This window comes from Lissotriton helveticus, chromosome 10, assembly GCF_964261635.1.
Source record: "Lissotriton helveticus chromosome 10, aLisHel1.1, whole genome shotgun sequence".
Lineage (NCBI taxonomy): Eukaryota > Metazoa > Chordata > Amphibia > Caudata > Salamandridae > Lissotriton > Lissotriton helveticus.
The window spans coordinates 695,032,012-695,049,211 of NC_136071.1; the positions used below are offsets into that span (position 1 = coordinate 695,032,012).

A 17,200-nucleotide genomic window follows, 5' to 3' on the forward strand; every position below is an offset into this window, starting at 1 on the left:
GTATAACCAAGTCTGCTACTGTGCTTCAAGTGAACATTCAGCCACACGGACAGCAGAGCAAAATGCACAATTAAAAGAAAATCACATTTATCTCAAGTTTCATCTGAAAAAGCATACAATTAGTCTGATTATCATAGATGCAAGAGGCAGTTCAGTTTCTTGCCTTCCACCGAGGAATTTTCGAATCCCAGGAAAGGAAAAAAGTAGTCCAGAAAAATATCATGTTCGAAAAAATAAGCCATCCTGTTCATAATTATGAGACCGCCTTGGTGCTGTCAACAAACACAGTTTGAAATTGAGCTGCCCTAGAATTCTAATGAACTCAAGCTGTCATGAGAAGCCCTATTCCTGTTTACTTTATATTCAATTTCTTTAAATGTCTTCCTCTTATTTGCCGTATTTCTGTGTTTCACTTTTTAGAGGAGATATTGAAGACCCACATTGCACACTGGTGGTCCCCAGATGGTGGCAGGCTAGCATATGCCACAATAAATGATACCAAAGTCCCCACCATGGAGATTCCAGTCTACACAGGCTCTCTGTATCCTACTGTGAAAACATACCACTACCCCAAGGTAAGACCACCAGCATTACCATCCGTGATAGTTTGAAAATTGGCGTAGATTTATTTATTTCTCATTTTCATGACCCCCCCCCAGTTAATTTTGAAAAAAGCTACATGTACTTGAATTGTAGGACATATGTTTTGTTTTGTAAAGATGTGTGCATTGTTTAGTAAAATACGCATAACTTTTTGCAGCTTTGTGAAATCCATTGTCCCTGTACCTTGAGTAATTTTTCTATGTGAGGGATAGCTCACTTAATAGCAACATACGTCATACCTTAAGGGGATGGGTCAAGTTGAAAATGTTTCTCAGCAAAAATTTTTTTACAGAAACTAGTTTCCCACAAGCAAAAATGTTGTGAAATGTTTTGTTGTGGTAGATCATGACCCTGTGAAGTAGGATGTTTCGTTCATGTAATGCGGAAACATTACCGTGCGATTTGTGTCACGTGAAGCCTCTAAGCTACTTTTAGCTGCAGCTTAATTGTCTTTCATTTAAAGTTGGAAATACATTATTTTATCAAGCCTGGTAGTTCAAATTAATCTGTTTTTGGAATTATAGAAATCTCGGCTAGAAACTATTAAATCAAAAGACTTATTTAGATTAGCTTCTTTCTTGAAGAGTTATGAACTAAATTGAGGTCGAGTTCAAACTGTTGAGGTAATAATATTGTGTTCTCCATCAATATTACTTATGACAATTCCAAAATTTCTAAATTTAAACAGCGATTTTTATGACTGCAATTTTTAATTTATCTAACTCAACGCTAAGAACCCCTAAGTACCCCTTGATGGTGCCATTCCCTGAAACCTTAAGACCCCAAACTACCCCTTAATTCTTCCCTTCCCTGAATGAGTACAACGCCTTACTATCTCTCAAATTACCCTTTCCTGAACCCAAAAAAACACTTACTACTCCATAATGCTGCTCTTCCTGAACCCCAACACCCCCTTACTTACTTCCTCTTATTGGCACCTTTTCGTGAAACCTGTCCTGGTCGAAGAATGGTTGCGACTAGTATTTTGAGACCAAATATCTATACATCTGACCCTAGATTCTTTGTATGGTGACAGCATTCCGGGCACAATTTTGGCCATGGTTTGTAAATTCTCTTTTTACTTGAAAGAATATACACTTCTATATTCTTCCATATGAAATAATAGAGGAAATTCAAATTAGCTTGTGGCATCTTGCTTTGTACTTGTGTGGGAAAATTATTTTCCCCACAGAGAAACCCTTTCCACTTCGCTCACCAATTGTAGAGTTTATTCCTAGGGATTTACTCCTTTATTGACAGACTGAGAAGTGACCAGAAAATAGTTTGTGAATAACCGCAAATATATAATATTGTTTGCGGCGTAAATGCCCCCTGCGCTGGATTCGATTTACTCACTTGGAAACCGTGTGAGTAAGTCAATATATAAGTGCAAAATATTTTTTCCTGTATTGGAAAACCACTTTTGCACACAAAAATTATTTTATTTGTGCACGCAAGTCTCACTTAAATGCACAAAGTTTTTAGGAATAAGGCCAGTGTGTTACTGCTGTCAGGATAACTTTGGGCTCAGAAATAATTGCTGGGTCATAAAGACATCTTTGGTAATGAGTGTTGTTAACTGGTGAACCATTTGTAAATTGCCAGCGTTGAGAACACATTCACGAAGCCTTCTTCAAGTGATATGTATTTCACAAAGTAGATTGTACATAAATATGAGCTTTTAATTGTATCCAAAATCATTCACCCTAATTGGTGGTCCTGGTTAAACTGCTTTCTTGTAATATTTAGAATATATATTGCAAGCTTTGGCCTATGTCAAACAATCTTTTAAACACACAAGAGGTCTACTAAACCATTGATGATTAAATAGTTGTTTATTTGAAGTGTATTACCTCTTTATAAAACAAAGGTTTGGATTGCAGGCATCTTAACATTTTCTGGAATCCATGAACTGTTGTGAAACAGACTTGTTAAGCAGAGTTAGTGATTTTCACGTGAAGTAACTTACTCTGTTTGTTTCAAAAGATTTTATTCGGGTTGTCATAACAATCCATGTAAGCACAAACAAAAAACAAACAGCAAGTTACAATAATTATTAATCACAACAACACATTATGGCTGACAAAAAATTATAAAAATTATACACAGAGTAGCCAATACATTTCTCTTACGTATGATACATATGTACAAGCCGAGTCCCCCCCAGAAAGTTGCTTAAATTCCGTGTGCAATAAATGCGTCCATAAAGTGCAAAAATGCTACATATAATTTAGGGATATAAGGCCTAAATAAGTTTTGATAGAAATGTTCCATCAGTGTTTAAAACATGTTGCCAAAACATCAATAAAAACAATCAACTATATACAAATATAAATATTAAAACTCTTTTAAAAAGGAAAGGTATTCCAGCAGGATAAATGCATAGTTCATATATTTTGACTATGTACTGATTACCAATTTAAACAATAATAGATTTCCTAGCATCAATACATTTCGTTATATACATAGCAACAGCAAAGCAGATATCTGAATTTTCCAGGCGCGTAATTAATTTCATTGCAATATTTATGGATCGAGCGTTAAATTTTAAAAGAATCGGTTTGAGATAAAAAAGCCTTAAAAAGTAATAATATTTACAGAACAGTAAAAAATGACGGCAGCTTTGTCTTGAAATTCCATCGCAGGGGCATACGGAGTTTGAACCAGTTCTCATAACAGGAAATGCCACCAAATGATGTACGGTGCCCAATCTAAGACGCGTTAAAACAAATCGGTGTGAGTTCAATGTGACCTCAGATAGATAAGACTGGAAGCCTTTATTTAAATCAAGCTCTTGATAAAAAACAACCGTTGATAGCGTCCTAGATTGCCTTACTCTATTCTCTTTCTTGTAAGATAAAAATTTCTCCTTTATTTCCTTCTTAGAGATAGAGGCTGCAAAATCTGGATGTAACAGAATATCATTGTTAAATAAAATACGATACCAATAGTGGATATATTTCAACCATGGTATAAGGAGAAAGTAATCAAGTTTTAAACAATCTCGTATTATTTGCTGTGTAAACAACGTTTCTGATTTTGCCCAGATAGATCGCCATAATGTTAAAGGACGCAAAGCTGCTAGATCTGTAATGTAGTTAATCCCTACTTCTTCATGCACTAGTGAAGTTGATGCAGATTGGGGGACACACAGTAGTCTCTTTAAGAATTTATTTTTGTCACATTGCTTAGTTTTCCCATCACGGTAACCCCAGATTCCTGCCCCATACAATGCTGATGTAACACATCTAGCATTGTAGATGGTTACCAGGTCCTTAATTCTTCTGGGGCCACCCAATTTAGTGGAAAAACTGAAGATGCGGTTTGTGTTCCTAGTCATCTTCAGGCCTATGTTGTTAAATTCTTGTGTCCATTTCCCATCATCTGAAAATGTTATTCCGAGATAACAAAATTTCTTTACCGTTAGCAGCTTCTCATTATCAATACAAAAAGTGCTTGTTGAGTTGTTTTTTTTGCCGCAGGACATGGCAACAGTCTTGCTTTTATTAATCTTTAATTTCTGCCCTTGATAAATTCCGCAAAGTTATCTATGAGGCGCTGTAGTCCGATTTTTGTACGAGATATTAAAACAGCGTCATCCGCATATAATAGAATTGGTACCACCTTACCATCAATGCGCGGGGCATCTGCTGAAATTTGGCCTAGGGTTGAGTCTATTTGATTAATAAACAATGAAAATAAAAGAGGAGCCAATACACAACCCTGGCGTATGCCTCTGGTAACTTTAAAAAAAGGGGTACATTCTCCGGATGGGCCGTATCGGACTTTACAAGACAGCGTTTCATAGAGCCTCCCTAAGAAGTGTACTATTTCCTTGGGGGCGCCTAAGTCCAATAGGATCCTCCATAATATGGCATGGTCCACAAGGTCAAAGGCGCTACTCAAGTCCGCAAAGCAGAGAAATAAATTCCCCTCCTTTGCGACAGTATATTTATTTATCAAGAGGTCTAGGTTGGCGCATTGCTCTAGGGTGCCTAGACCCTTCCTGAAACCATATTGTACCTTAGTTAAAATATCCTGTTCATCGGCCCAGGTTTCCAATCTTCTTAGCAAAACTCTGCTCATCACCTTGATGGAAGCATCCAACAAGGAGATAGGGCGGTAATTGCTCGCCTCGGATTTGGATCCTTTTTTAAAGAGAGGTACTATTATCGATTGGCCCCAGGTTAGTGGGATTTGTCCCTCTGCTGCCGTATTAAAAACCCTGGTTAGGATGGGTGCCCATAGATCCATTTCGATTTCGTAGAGGTCTATGGGAACTCCATCCGGTCCAGAAGCTTTACCACCTTTACTGTCGATTAAACAATCATATACCTCATCTAGGTTAATCAACAGAGGTAAGGTAATGGAGACCAGGTGGAAGTTTCAAGTGTTAAAAGCTCTGAGATATTCCTAGCTGGGTTAAAAATCTTCGTAAAATGCTCAATCCAAGCATTACATTCGACATAAGAAGTTAATTCAGGTATGCTATCAGACTTTAAAAAGGGACTATTTATAATTTCCCAGTAAAGTTTGGCATTGTTTGTTTCTGCTGCAAAATTAAGATTAGACCATGCCTCATCCTGAAGGTTTTTCTTCCTATTAGAAATGGCTACCTTGTAGTCTAAGCGTAATGATTTTATAGTTATATTGTTGCGAGGTTTGACACTCAATGCTTGTTTTAATGCTTGCAGAGCCCGTATACAATCCCCATCAAACCAACCTATTTTCTCGGCCATCTTCATACAGGTTTTCTTGGTAAAAATCCCATCAATGGTCACATTCATTTTGACAAATTCATCAATTATATTACAGGCGATGACTCCATCGCTCAGGCACTTCTCGATTTCAACTTTGCATTTAGTCACCACCTCTAGAAGTTTTGTTTGAGGATCGATACGGGCCCATTTAATTCTCATTCCATTTGTTCTAATGGCTGTGGCATTGATAACACGATTGTTGTCAGCTGGTTCTTTATTACCCCAGCACAACAGTGATACATGGATACTATTATGATCGCTTAATGGTTGTTCCATGACCCAGAGATTTGAATACTCGATGTTATTAGAAAGCAGAATATGATCGATACTAGTATTAGTATTTCTGCCTGTGTAAGTTGGGCAAGGGAGATTTTCCTTATTCTTTGAGCAATTCAATAGATCCAAGTCAAATTTTGCTAATAGTTTGTTCAAAGCCATACCATAAATACAATGGGAAAAATGAAGATCATCTCCTGCATCTCCAACACCAGACTCCTTTCCGAGTCCGCAGGAGTTACTTTTGGCTAATGAGCAAAGCTTGATGTTAAAATCGCCCGCCGATAAAATAGTTGCCTGTTTTCGGGATACCCCTAGGGCTTTCTCAAGTTCACTCTCTAGAGGAAGTAAGATTTTCCATCTATTATTATCAAACTTGTTATTATAATAGTTGATCACTATGAGATCATTGCCTTTACTTAATTTGAGACGTAGCACCTGAATATTGATCCCATCTGAACTATGACTTTTAGTTTGACATGCAGTTAGTTTATTTGATATCAATAGGAGAAGACCTCCCTTCGCACGTCCTACAGATGAGTTAACCGCAGGTACCCAATGGGAGGAGTAACCCTCTATAAAAATAGATTCTTTACACCATGTCTCTTGAAGACAAATAATATCATGACCATCAGTAATAAAACCCTTCCAAAATGGGGTATCCAACTTTTTCCTAAGGCCCGCTATATTCCAGGTAACTAGACTATAGCCTAAATCTTGACCTATGGAGATGTTTGGTTGAACATCTATAGAAGGGAGTGATGAATCTGCAGTTGGAATTATAAGTATTTCTGGAGGAGTTTGAATTGGAATTTGTACCTGCTTGGGTTAATCAGGTTGCTCATCCATGCTGGTAACCAGCACAATGGGGCTTCTTAATTCTGATTCCCCAATATCCAACTGTAGGGAGTTAAGCCAAGCCCCATTACTGGATTCGTCTTTGCCAGTTAACTGTAACCCATGTGGAAGCCTTTCTAACTCCGTCCCCGCAGATGGCCATTGTCAATCATTGGACTCCAGGGAGGCGAATGCCTGAAATCTATTTTGTGTAGGGATAGTATAGCGCGCCAAGGGAGCAGTTATTTTACTGAGAGTAGGGTTTTCATCTGTAAATAGTGCAGAATCAAGTAGATGCCTATAAAAGTATCCCAAAGGGAGGAGAGTCATATTAAACTCCCAGGGCGATGGGGGTGGGGCCAAAGCAAGACTACTCTTTGCCCAGTGTGGGGATCTGTAGTTAATAATTATACAGTCCCCCGCAAACTTTTTTCTTAGTGGGCCCACCCAACCTACCCTTTGTGTCATGATATTCTGGTTGGCTCCTAGTTCAGGGTAACTACAACTATTGGTGAGCCAGTGTAGGGTTTTATTTTTAAGTGCATCATGTTTTTCTGTTTGACCCTTACTCAGTTTTGGGACATTAACTAATACTGCTACATAGGCGCTACATTCTTGTGGGAGATTGATACAGGTTGGAATTTGTTTTTCGTTGCTTGTGACCGAATTGGTACTAGGTCTAGTTGCGCCTTCTGGCGTGGGTTGTGTCCTAGGGACTCGATTGGCTTGGCAGACAGGGGGTAGAGATTTTGGTGCAACATTCTCGCTAACACATGCATCGTTTCCAAGTAGGGAAACTGGGTTGTCACAACTAGTCTTAGTTGAAGCAGTTAGACCTACATCACTCCCAGGTGGAGGGTCTTGCGTATTACTGCTAGTCTTGGTTAAAGCAGTTAAGCTGCCTACTGCATCCCTGTACTTAGACAGAAGTCCACCCAATCTATTAACCTCCGCAGACATCCGGTCAAGTTTTGCCACTAAAGGTTTGACTATACCCTTTATCTTGGAATCAATAATGCTAGCTAAGAGATTAAATTGTTCCTCGTCCATTTTTACAGTGCCTGCTTCCACTGGGGTAATATCTTCCATATCTAAATTTTTAGGTGGTGTGGCTGCTTTTTTCCTAGAAGAGCGTGTGCCCCCGCGCTTAGTCTGTACTTTTCTGCATGCTCTGACCACTCTGGCTACAGGGGTCGGAGGGTGGTGTACTATGATGTCTATAGAATTGTTCAGCTCAACTTGTGTAGAAGTAGACTGCTCTGGTATTACCCAATCAGATGCATCAAGGTTGATAGAATTGCTTCTATCGTCCTGTACTATAGCAGCAGGGGAGGTGCTTGTAATAGGAGGTACGGAATCACCACACAACCCTAGCGACTGTCGCCTTTCATTATTAATTTTGTGGACGACCTTAACTAAATAATTATCCAAAGTGCCAAGTGCAGGTGAGGCATTGTGTTTGGACATATTCAAAGGTTAGTGAAACCAAAGTATAGATAACCGGAAAGAAATAAAAAGCTCTTGAAAAAATTGTACACAATATACTAAACCGCCACCTAGTGGCACGAATACTTGAAAAATAGCACGATAGTTAAAACAACCATATATATTGGGGAGTCTCACGGCATAAGTTGTTGGGGGATTTGTCAGTCTTTGAGGAGCAGGGTCGGTGGCCCTGCCCTGCCTCGTTCTGCCCCGGACGGCCACAGATGGTCCCGCCCTTGTCCCGGGCTTCTCCCGGCGCTGCCCGCGACGCGGGGGCTGTGCAGGGTCTTATGTGCCTCCTGGCGCGCAAAATGCGGGCGGCGGCGGCTTCCGCCGCTAAGCAGTCTGGGTAGTGTAGTTTCTGGCCTCCCTCCACACAGCGGCTGCTCAGGGTTGAAGGTGCGGCGGCGGGAGGGAGACGAGCGAGCAGCGGGGAGGTCAGGATACAGTGGCCCACAAGGTAAGCCCCTCCCCAAGATATGTTCCCCGCTCCACCGGGGCTGTGCAGGGTCTTATGTGCCTCCTGGCGCGCGAAATGCGGGCGGCGGCGTCTTCCGCCGCTAAGCAGTCTGGGTAGTGTAGTTTCTGGCCTCCCTCCACACAGCGGCCGCTCAGGGTTGAAGGTGCGGCGGCGGGAGGGAGACGAGCGAGCAGCGGGGAGGTCAGGATACAGTGGCCCACAAGGTAAGCCCCTCCCCAAGATATGTTCCCCGGTCCACCGGGGCTGTGCAGGGTCTTATGCGCCTCCTGGCGCGCGAAATGCGGGCGGTGGCGTCTTCCGCCGCTAAGCAGTCTGGGTAGTGTAGTTTCTGGCCTCCCTCCACACAGCGGCCGCTCAGGGTTGAAGGTGCGGCGGCGGGAGGGAGACGAGCAAGCAGCGGGGAGGTCAGGATACAGTGGCCCACAAGGTAAGCCCCTCGCCAAGATATATAACTTACTCAAATTCAGCTAACAATCACTTAATTTGAGGCTTAAGCGAATCAAACAGTTGAGGATTTAACCCCTATTTTCTGTGATAGTACTCTACTCACCTACATTAAAACTTATGTCATTCAAAAATAATTATGAATTATTATATAAATGTAAGTTTGGTTGAGCATTGATTTAATTCTGTTAGAATTTTGATGTGGTTCGCTCTGCTGTAGCTGCTTTGTGAGGTTGCAGGGCTGCGAGGCACTGTTGCTTGTCTCCTTCCCTTTTCATCTACTCCTCGCGGAACCCGCTGCGCGGGTCCCGCTTCGCCGGACTAACTGATTACTCACCTGGATTCCTGTTTGACTACTTTTGGGGCTCAACGAGGGAAAGGCAGGGCTGCGAGCGGAGTGCTACTGCCGGCTAGGGACTACCTGTCCCAGAAGCACCGCCGGCCGGACCATCTGCACCTGGGCTGCTCTCCCCGCCTGCCCCTCCCCATCTGTTGTAAAAACGGAGCGCTTCAGTCAACGTTGGTTCGCTCTGCTGTAGCTGCTTTGTGAGGTTGCAGGGCTGCGAGGCACTGTTGCTTGTCTCCTTCCCTTTTCACCTACTCCTCGCGGAACCCGCTGCGCGGGTCCCGCTTCGCCGGACTAACTGATTACTCACCTGGATTCCTGTTTGACTGCTTTTGGGGCTCAACAAGGGAAAGGCAGGGCTGCGAGCGGAGTGCTACTGCCGGCTAGGGACTACCTGTCCCAGAAGCACCGCCGGCCGGACCATCTGCACCTGGGCTGCTCTCCCCGCCAGCCCCTCCCCATCTGTTGTAAAAACGGAGCGCTTCAGTCAACGTTGGTTCGCTCTGCTGTAGCTGCTTTGTGAGGTTGCAGAGCTGCGAGGCACTGTTGCTTGTCTCCTTCCCTTTTCACCTACTCCTCGCGGAACCCGCTGCGCGGGTCCCGCTTCGCCGGACTAACTGATTACTCACCTGGATTCCTGTTTGACTGCTTTTGGGGCTCAACGAGGGAAAGGCAGGGCTGCGAGCGGAGTGCTACTGCCGGCTAGGGACTACCTGTCCCAGAAGCACCGCCGGCCGGACCATCTGCACCTGGGCTGCTCTCCCCGCCTGCCCCTCCCCATCTGTTGTAAAAACGGAGCGCTTCAGTCAACGTTGGTTCGCTCTGCTGTAGCTGCTTTGTGAGGTTGCAGGGCTGCGAGGCACTGTTGCTTGTCTCCTTCCCTTTTCACCTACTCCTCGCGGAACCCGCTGCGCGGGTCCCGCTTCGCCGGACTAACTGATTACTCACCTGGATTCCTGTTTGACTGCTTTTGGGGCTCAACGAGGGAAAGGCAGGGCTGCGAGCGGAGTGCTACTGCCGGCTAGGGACTACCTGTCCCAGAAGCACCGCCGGCCGGACCATCTGCACCTGGGCTGCTCTCCCCGCCTGCCCCTCCCCATACCCATAATTCTACATATTGTCGTGCGCATTCCGCTGCGCGGGAGCGAGCGGGAGCGACCGGGAGAAGCCCGGGACAAGGGCGGGACCGTCCAAGGCCGTCAAAGGCTGGAGTAGGCTGGGCTGGGCCTACCCTCTTGCGTTACATATTTAAGCTGCTGGTCTCAATATCTGACATAGCTCTCCATAGCCCATCAGCTGTCTCAGGCACAAATGCCCTCACCGCCAAGGGAGGGTACCCCTTCGAAGCAGGGAGGGGCAAAAAATAGGACCCTAGACAACTACTTTCCCCGGGCTGCGGGTGATGGGGACAAGGAGAGCACATTGGTTAGGCTCAGGGCGGAGCGGAGACGCTCTATAGATAATCTGAAACATAGGCCCCTCAGTGAAAACTCTACCTCACTAAGTGAGGAGTCAACTTCCATAGACGATGTTCCCCTCCTGCTGAGGGATTGTACTAATCTTACACCGGTCCTAAGCATGAGCTTAACCTCCGCTAAGACCCCAAGCCCAAGCAGGGTGACCATTGACTTAATTTCCCACCCCCCCCCAGCCCTCAAAGCTAGGAATGCCAAATCCAAGCTAGCCTCTGTGCAAGGAGCATTTGGGCCCCCTCCAAAAAAACGCAGGAGGAAGTCGAGGGGTGCTCAGGGTAAAAACAAATCCAAAATCCCTCACTCCGAGTTTGGGAAGACATTAAAACTCCCCTTACCTACGGAGAGATTAGTGGATGAATTACCCCCCAAACCTACTGTACAGGTTGCTACTGCTCCCGCTTTGATAAATGACACAGGAAATAAAATCACTAGTGTCCCCCTTTCTGTTGTCCCGTTAGGTAATTTGGAATTTATGCTCAGGTCGCTATTATTACCAATCAGCGAGAGCATCAAAAAGGTCGAGATCAGACTTACTATCCTGGAGGCTACGTTAAACAGCATGAAACCCTCGGCTGGTCTCCAGGGAAGATCTCCTGAGTTTATTCCCACTTCTACAGCTTCCCAGCAGCCCCCAAATAGAGCAGTGACCTCTGCCCCCCCCACGGGCTGTGAATGCCGAGGCCCCCCTACAATCTCCCAGGACCAATCCTGTACCAGCCAAGTCACTTAATTCCAATAGGTCATTTCCCACTGAAGACCCAGGCCCCTTAATACAACCCGCAGATAGCATTGCCCCAACACCTTTAATGAAGCCCCCCCCAGGCCACGCAGGCCTAATCTTCCTCCAGAGGCAAATGATTACACGGTAGTCATGGCGGGCGTCCCCCCACTTGAAGCGGGCGAAGTTGAGGACTTTTGCTCACTAAAAAGTAGGGTAATCAAGTGGCTGAATGTGAATAGACCTCTCCCAGTACATCTAAATAATGAAATCATAATGGTTAGAAGGGTGCCTTGGGTGGGTAAAACATACAAATCCATAATAGGGGATTGCATATTGGTGAGTTTCAGGGATGCTGGAACTGTTTCCCATATATGTCAAGGAAAGAACAGATCACGGGAATCCACTATTCAAACTCTCCATGTGTCTTTCTTTTTTCCCCCTATCCCTACCCCTGTGCACCCGACTCAAACCCATGACAGCTGGACGAGGGTTGGTAGGCGGGGAAGATATCAGGAATTTAATCCCTGGCCACTACACAGCCGCCTAGAGTTACCCTTTCATACTTTCAACCGGTTCAGTTGCCTGAATGGCCTGGAGGGGGTTGATTGACAAAGGGGCAGGCTGTCCAACTCTGCGAGTACTGTCCCTCTAGGAGAAGGGGAAAGAGGGGCCCTAGTAGGGGAGACGGTGCAGCTAAGCCCCCTTGTGCAGCAAATTCCATCCAGCTGCGTTGGGAGGTTTGTGTCAGACGTGTCCACGGTCATAGATAGCGAAAGTACAGGAGGAAGATATGGGCTGGATACACAAGGGTTAGAGACAGAGACACAAATAGGGTCCGAAGGGGGAACAGCGCAGAGCTACGAGGCATTGAAAATTATTTCCTGGAATACAGCAGGTTTGGCAGCTAAATTCAATAACAAGGAGTGGCTTGATTACATTAGAAAATTCCATGTAATCAGCCTACAGGAGACATGGGCCCCAGAAAACAATTTTCACTTGCAGGGGTATAAGTGCTTTTTCGTACCTGCGCAAAAATCTAAAAAATCTAGATCAGGGAGAGCCATGGGAGGACTATCCATTCATGTAGACTTAGACCTCCCGGGCAGTTGGTCTACCCCAGATTGGAATTCCCAAGTGATTCAAGCAATACGGTTTACCGGGAAGGGGTTAAGATTTACTGTTTTGAATATTTATAACAACGAGGTTGCGGGAGACCGTACATCACTTGTAGCAGAATTGGAATATAGGCTGGCCCAGGAAATAACAGTCCAGAAAAAGGGGCAGTCATATGCGCTGCTGGTCATGGGAGACTTTAATTGCCACCTTTGTTCGGCACTGGTCACAACAAATACCGACTGGTCTCAATGTTCCGTGGAGAAGGGGCCGCATTTCTCCCACACGCAGACAGGGTTAGCTTTTAGTAGGCTCCGGCTTAAATATATCCTTGAGCATACTGTCAACATGATGGGCACTCAGAAGGATGGCACACTCCCACCCACCTTTAAGGGCAGAGGATGCTCGTCCGTTATAGATTACATCCTGGTCTCAAGATCCCTACTAAATAGAATTATTAGCGTAGGGATAGATTGGAGCAGTTTCAGCGACCATAACCCACTTGTATTGGAGTTGATGTATCGGGTGGGTTCAAAAAGCAGAGACCATTGTATAACCACGGAGAAGGTAACAGATCAGGGTAGGAGATTAAGGTGGTCCAAAATAGACGGGGAAAGGTTCTATAAGGCCCTTGCGGTCGCTGGCAAATCCGCTATCAATGACTGTTTAGATACAGAAGTTCATGGACCCAGGCTACTTGAAGCATTCGATCAGATTGCTAACCTGATTGATGGCTTATTAAAAACTAGTGCACCCACAAGGAACCACGGTAATCCTCGATGGTTCGACAGAGACTGCTCAAAAGCACTGAGGGAGCTCAAAAGCAGCCTTAAATCCAAACCTAGGGATCCCTAAAAAATTAGGGTGTGTAGGGAGAAATACAAGAAAGAGACTAAGAGGAGGAAACTTGCTCTGCAGGGAGAAGCGTGGGCAGATTTAAGAGAAGCAGGGGAAAACAAGGATATAGCCGGATTCTGGAAAATCATTAATAAACCTACTTTCCAGGAAAACGACACCCCGGAGATAGGGTCTAACATCCTGCCAGAACAGTGGGTCACTCATTATAGGGGCTTGTATAACCACGAGTCCGGTACTCCCGTGGAGCCACCTGAAACCTCAAATCAGGTTACAACGGTTGTATTTACTATTAAGGAGATCACTGCTGGGATAGAGGGTTTGACTAAAAATAAAGCCCCTGGCCCTGACGGAATCCCCCCCGATCTGTTCCTGAGCTGCATAGAACTCTGGGCCCCCTTAATGACCAGGGTCATAAACACTGCCACCACCTGCGGCCTGCCACCGTCCTGGTCTAAAGCCATAATTGTGCCGATTTTTAAGAAGGGCAATAGGGACGACCCCAAGTGTTACCGTCCTATCTCCCTGATTGACGTATCGGCTAAACTCCTGGGTAGGGCGATCCTCAATAGACTGTCCGAGTGGACCGAAGAAAACAACATCTTCTCGGACACTCAATACGGATTTAGGACAGGGAGGTCCACTAGTGATCAATGCCTGAATCTTTATATGCTGACTGCCAAATACACTATGGCCAGCGATGAACCCATCTATATGGGATTCATGGATTTGGCAGCGGCATTTGACCACGTCAACAGGGAGACACTTTGGGACATGATGTCTTTTATGGGGATAGAGGGTGGCTTAATTAACATACTAAGAGAACTTCATAGTGACACCTCGGCCAGGGTTCGATTTAACAGGGGGGGGGGCTGACCGATTCCTTTCCCTGTATGAGCGGAGTTCGGCAAGGCTGCATTCTCGCCCCTTTTTTGTTCTCCCTTTATATAAATAATCTGGAGCAGTTTCTGTTAGACTTAAAGGCTGATTGCCCAAGGGTGGGGTCGCGTCATATTCCCGTACTGCTTTACGCAGATGACGCGGTCCTGCTTGCACGCACACCAAGGAGCTTACAAATCCTGATTGATGGATTTGTTAAGTTCATGGGTGCCCTAGATCTCTCCGTCAACCTGGGCAAATCCTATGTGCTCCTGGCTGGTAAAAAACCCTCCACCAAATTCACTTATACAATTGGAAGTCACATAGTAGAAGAGGTTAAAACGTTTCCTTACCTGGGTGTAACTTTTGATGGTGCCTTACAGTTTAATTCCCTGGTTGAGGAGCGTTGCAGTAAAATTATCGCTTCTAATGGGGATATAGCAAGTTTTGGTAGGAGGTTAGGTAGATGGAGTCCGGAACAGGTGATGAACCTGTACAGCTCCATATCCTGCTCCAAAGTAATTTATGGGGCTGAAGTTTGGGGCTTCGTTAACACCACAAGAATCCAACGGGAGGAAAACAAATACCTAAAAACCATCCTGAGGGTACCCCGAGTACTGCGGGCTTCATAGCACATAGGGAATTAGGGAGGCCGCACCTAGTTGATTTGGTAAAACTAGGCCAATTGTGGCCTGGTTAAAGATCTGGGTTAACCCTGATGCGTCTCTAAGCAGAGAAATCTTAAAGGACTGTTTAGAGAGGGAAAAATGTATGCGTATACCATGGCTCAATTATGTGAAAAATACCCTAGAGGAACTAGGTTATGGTAATCTCTTCACTAACCCTGCAATAATTGTAGCCCAGCACAAGATGCAAGTAAAGAAAGTTTTTTTAGAAGTGAAAAGTCATCGTAGAGCTGAGGCTGAAGGGCTTAAAAAGACAGTGAGGGCCCATAACCTGGTCAAGAGCATTGAGGGAATGGAGCCATATTTGTATCTTATGCATAATGCACAGGACAGATTTTTGATGTGCCGTTTTAGACTTAACCTACTCCCATTTATATTGGCATCACCAGCAGGGTTTTCAACATCAATTGAACAGAAGGGATCCTGCGGCTGCGACAACAGGTCTCCGCAGGATTCCCTTCACCTAGTTTTACTCTGCCCTTTTTTTATAATGCCTAGGCGCAGATTTCTAGTAAAAGTTCTAAAACAAGCTAAATTGGAACACGCTAGTGAAGCACTAGTCTTTTTACAAAAAGCGTCGGACCCTTTTACACTGTGTTGTATTATGAATTTTATCAAAGTGGCGGTCCGTTTAAGGGTAACTAGGGGGGATGAATGAGGTGTTCTTGATTTCTCTTCTGGTAATGTGCTGCACTTCTCTCCTTGTTTTGTGTCCCATGTTAACATTAATATTTTAGCAACAGGATCTTGAAAACGTTTAATGATTTTTTATCCATGTAAATATGTTTGTGCTTTTATGGTGATTTTTAATCATCGAATAAAGATTCCTTGAATTGAATTGAATTGAATGTGGTTCTGATGACACTCAAATTCCTGTAACTAATGTCGGCCTGAACAGGGACCTCTTTTTTCCAGTTATATTAAATATCTTTGGCATGTTGCACCCATTAGCGGCAATTAAGACAGAAACGTTGCACATGATACATTTGCAAAACAGAATGTATTATTTGACACATGCCCCAGGCCAGTTTTGGTTGCAAACTATTGATACTTACCATTGAAATTAGAAGGGGGCACTCCTATTATGCCCCCTTCTAATTGTAATTCAGAATTGATTGGAAAGCCCATTTTGCAATCGCAAAGTGGGTTTAGTACCCTGGGAATTGCTGGGTTTGAAGACGCAAAAGTGTTAAATACACTGGGCTCTCTATGCTCTATTACACAAACAGCAAACCATGGTGCAAATGACTTGCCCTGCCTTTGTTTCGTTGCATAGATTCTGTCATAGAATAGCTCTATGCTATAGGCCCTCTATGGGTTTTTGTCCTGAAATTAAAGTCAAACATACTTGCCCCGAAGGTTGGGTCATTTTTCTGCAGCTTTTCAAGAGGGAGTGACCCGTGCTTTGCTCTTGTCTTGCAGGCTGGATGCGATAACCCCGTGGTGTCATTGCATGTTGTGAATTTAAATGGGCCTCTCCATCACGTGGAAATGACGCTCCCCGATGATCAAAGACTGAGGTAGGATATTTAATATGCACATGATCACGTCTGCCCCTCAGTGTGAATACAGATCAAAGCAATTTCCTTTAATCCAAAAAACCTTCCTACGGTATATGGATCAATTTCACATTTATATTTCACACGCCTAAGGTTCTTTTTTCATGATTATCTGGAATCTGTAAAACAGGTAGTTAAAAAAAAATCGAGATATTAAAATGTGCCAGTTGTGAGGATCTAAGAAAGGGTCAGTATTGGTGAGCCACATGCATTCTTTTAATTCTCACCAGAACGTCTTTCAGAGATGTATTTATAATGGTTGCTTTTAGGCAAAGAATGGATAGCAGTGATACACACAGTATGAATTTAGATAAATTGCAGCCTAGCATCAAATTCACAAAATGCCGCCCTCGCAGGAAGGAGTGGGTGATAAAGGAAATATATTTGTGAACTCTTTTGACATAGATCAAAGTTGTCGCCAGCAAAAAAGAAAAAACTGTGAATAAATAGGTTCTCTGTTAGATGGTAAAAGGAGCCCAGATTCAACTTCCATTTTGAAATAATAAATGTACTGTGATAAGAGCATTTGCCATGTGTTATTTCTCTCATGCTAACACCGTTTCCTTTTATTAAAGACTGTGTTATATCGATTGCAAGAATGTCTCATTACCTTGTGGAGCAGTGAATGAAAATCATTATCACTTTATGCGGTGTTTCTCTCGTTGTCCTAATGGCAGATT

The 17,200-nt window shown here is 44.1% G+C and overlaps 1 protein-coding gene across 4 annotated transcripts in view; it reads left to right on the top strand.

The window, feature by feature from the left end:
* The window catches only part of DPP6 (dipeptidyl peptidase like 6), a 2,254,101-nt gene that overhangs the window by 1,729,953 nt on the left and 506,948 nt on the right, over positions 1 to 17,200 (top strand). For all 4 annotated transcript variants that reach the window (XM_078663245.1, XM_078663244.1, XM_078663246.1 and 1 more), the window contains exons 9-10: positions 421 to 575; positions 16,384 to 16,481. In XM_078663245.1, the coding sequence (XP_078519371.1) occupies positions 421 to 575; positions 16,384 to 16,481 (253 nt within the window). The remainder of the gene's footprint in view (positions 1 to 420; positions 576 to 16,383; positions 16,482 to 17,200) is intronic.